The sequence below is a fragment of the Fusarium mangiferae genome (genome assembly GCF_900044065.1).
Source record: "Fusarium mangiferae strain MRC7560 genome assembly, contig: FMAN_scaffold029, whole genome shotgun sequence".
Classification (NCBI taxonomy): domain Eukaryota; kingdom Fungi; phylum Ascomycota; class Sordariomycetes; order Hypocreales; family Nectriaceae; genus Fusarium; species Fusarium mangiferae.
The window spans coordinates 1-3,505 of record NW_024573949.1 but is presented as its reverse complement, the minus strand read 5'-3'; the positions used below and the strand labels follow the sequence as shown (position 1 = coordinate 3,505).

Genomic DNA, 3,505 nt, shown 5'->3' with positions numbered 1-3,505 from the left:
TTATAAAATATATTATATTTTTATAGTTAATAAATACTTTTATTAGATATTTACTTCCTTTAAGATAGTATTTAAATTCCTTAATGTAATTAATAATTACTAAAAATTCCTTATTATAAATAGGGTATTAAAATTCTACTTTATATATTTTATAAAAATAAAATATAATAAAGTATAATATATTATTATTATTATATTATTCTATTTATCCTCTTAAGATAAAGTTAAAAGTATTAATCTTAAGTTTAACTTATTATTTTAGGTTAAATATAATTAAAATAGATTTACTTATAATAGCTATTTTAAGCTATTTAAAAGCTTTTTAAGCCTTATTATTTTATTTAAAAATTTTATTTTTCTTTATAATCTTAATAAGTAATATAGTAATTTTACTAAAATCTTTAATAAATTATTAATAATAGTTAGTAAATTCTAAAAAGGACTATATCTTTTTAACTATAATAAGTACTTTCTATTTAGTAATTATAGTAATTTTATATTTATTTATTTTAATTTTATTATATAAGATTTTATATCTTAGGTATATAACTTAATTTTAGTAAAAATAACTTTTTATAGGTTAAATAAATATATTAATATCTTATAGTACTTTTAAGACCTTATAGATATATTTTATATACTCTTTTTTTATATTAAAAAAGATAAAAATATTATTTAAGTAGTATACTATAAATATATTAAGGTATTCTTAAAGTATACTTATAATTATAGATTAAAATATTATTAATATATTTATTAATTTAAAAGGCATAACTAAATATTTAAATAATTTATATTTTATTTTAAAGGCTATTTTTTATTTATTACCTTTTTTAATTTAAATAAGATTATATATAGACTTAAGATTAAGTGCTATAAACTATTTTTTATTAAATAAGCAGTCCTTAAGTTTAGTAGTAAGTAATAATAGTATTTTATCCTTTTCTATAATTTTATTTAGTTATTAATAGTTTACTATAAGTTATAGTTTATTCAAGTTTAGCTTTAATATAAATATAATTAGGTATCTTATTAAGGATTTTAATATTTTAATATATTCTTTTTTTAATATATTTTTTATCTATTTATTAAGCATATTAAGCTTTAATTTATTAAAATTATAAATTTAAAAGAGTTTTAGGTTTTTACTATCTTTTAATATAATTTTAATATTTTAGTTTATATATTAAGGTAATTTTATTTTTAATTCCTTTTAAAATAGTTTTTTATAGATATAATACTTTATAGATATATTTTTAAGTTATTTATTAAATTACTTTTTAGTAATTTATTTTATCTTTTAGAGGTTATAATTTAATTATTTAAACTATCTTTTAAGAGTTACTATTATTTATTTAATATATTTATTTCTGCCTTTATAGAACTTATATTATATTCCTTTTAAAATAGGTAATATTTTATTATTTTAATCTTTACTGCTCTCTTTAGTTAAAATTTAAGATTTTATATTATTATTATTTAAATTAATTTTATTATCAAAAAGGTAATTTTTATAGATTATTTAATTAATTCTTTAGTTAAATTATAAATTATAATATACTAACTATAAGTATTTAAGCATTAAATTATATTTTTAAGTAAAAATAATATTAAAGTTAATACCTTAATTCTTTTTATTAATAAATACCTTTAAGTAATTAATCTTTTAGGTAATATTTCTATTTTTATAAGTATAGGCACTTCTTTCTTTACTTTATACTATATAGGGTTTTTTCTTATCTCTTTATAGTAGCTTTAGCTTATTAACTATTTTAAGGAAAATAAGGTTTATAATAGCTTTACTATTTATAAGTATATTTAAACATTTACCTTTAATTTTAATTTTTAAGTTTAGGTATATTTATTATTATTTATTAATTATAGTTTATAGAGCTTTTATAGAAAGTTTATTTTTTATTATTTTTTTATTTATTTAGCACTTTATTATAGATAGTAGGTTTTTTTTCCCTATAGGTAATTATAGCTATATTTACTCTTATAGCAGTTAATATTATTAAGGCAGTTATATTATATAGCTAGTTTATATTAAAACTTTATCTTTACTTTATATATTAATTATTTTACTTTATTATTATATTATAGTATTTTATCTATTTAGCTGGTTTTAGAGGTATTACTTTATTTTCTTTTTAGCCTATTTACTTTTATAATAGCTTTATAAATATCTTTATTTAGGTTTTCCTCTTTTTTATTTAGTTTATTTTAAATATATTTTCTCTATTTTATAATTTATTTAAAGTTTTAAATATAATTTAAGGCTTATTTTTATATTTTAATATATACTATAAATTTAATTACTTAAGTCTCTTTATATATTCTGGCAATTTAGTATCTTAAGGTATTAATAATTAAATAGGGCTTTTATTTTTTATATTCTTTAATTTATATTAAAAAGTAGTTATTTACTTTCTTATTTTATTAGTATTATAGATAGTAATATTATATATATAATATTTAAAATATCTATTAATAGTTTAGGTATTTTAAGTACCTTTAAGGGTCTTTTTTAATTTAGACTTTTTTTTTAGGTATTATTAAATCTTTTACTTTATTTTTTATATATAATTAAATATAGATAGTATTATCTTATTTTATAATTACTTTTTCTTTAGCTAGTTTTATATATTTAATTACTTTATTAAGCTATATTTAGTTTTTAAATTTATTAAATTATAGTATATAATTTATATTTTAAATAGTTTAATCTACCTTTCTTTTAATCTTTTTAGTTTTAAAGTCTTAAATAACTTTTAAGGCTAATATATAGTTTAAATTATTATAGTATTAATTAGGTTATTTTATTATAACTTTAATAAAAATGTTATTTACTGCTAAATAGGGGTTATATTAAATAGTATCTCTTTTTATTTTAAGGGATATTTTTACTCCTTAAACCGAGAAAGCGCTGCTGTTGCCTCCGTTTTGGGCGGAAAGCGTCGCCATTTTAAGAGGCACGAGCAGTGCGGGAAGTCCAGCGACAGGAGGTCGCGGGGCAGGTACTATATACCTCGAGGGCCGGCTCATGCACGGACCCCGTTACACGTCCCGGAATGACATGTGCCCGTCTGAGTGTCTAGTTTCGGCTCCCCTCCTTCTTCCCCTTTCATCACCAACACAGGTCTAAATTCAGCACCTGGGCGCGTCCGTTTTCTGTTTCCTGTCGTCACCCGTCATGAATCCATCTCTTGCCGCCCAGAATAGGCATACTCGAGCTGCCATGGCGGCCTCTTCAGTGTGCTATAAATCGGCAGCGCCGTCTCTGCCATCGGCGCCCTCAGCTGCCCAATTTACATCCGCTTGAGACGTGTCGTCGTTGATCGCCGCCATTCTCCCTTCTTSACCCAATGTCCACCGCCATGACGATAGCGCGGCGGCCTGCTGCAACGCGCGATCTACACCAAGGCAATGTCGCCTTTCTTCAAAGCTTTGCTGCCAAAGAGGCCCAGAGGCGAGCTGCGAAGCAGAAGCCGACGCTGTCAATTGA

The 3,505-nt window shown here is 21.1% G+C and overlaps 1 protein-coding gene across 1 annotated transcript; it reads right to left on the bottom strand.

Moving 5' to 3' along the window:
- Positions 1-3,147: 3,147 nt before the first annotated feature.
- Positions 3,148-3,348, bottom strand: FMAN_14280 (uncharacterized protein; the record flags this gene model as incomplete). The annotated part of the gene is made up of 2 exons (XM_041826096.1): positions 3,148-3,258; positions 3,313-3,348. The coding sequence occupies 2 exons, from the start codon at positions 3,346-3,348 to the stop codon at positions 3,148-3,150; spliced, it is 147 nt and encodes a 48-aa protein (XP_041691411.1).
- Between the last annotated feature and the right edge of the window lie 157 nt (positions 3,349-3,505).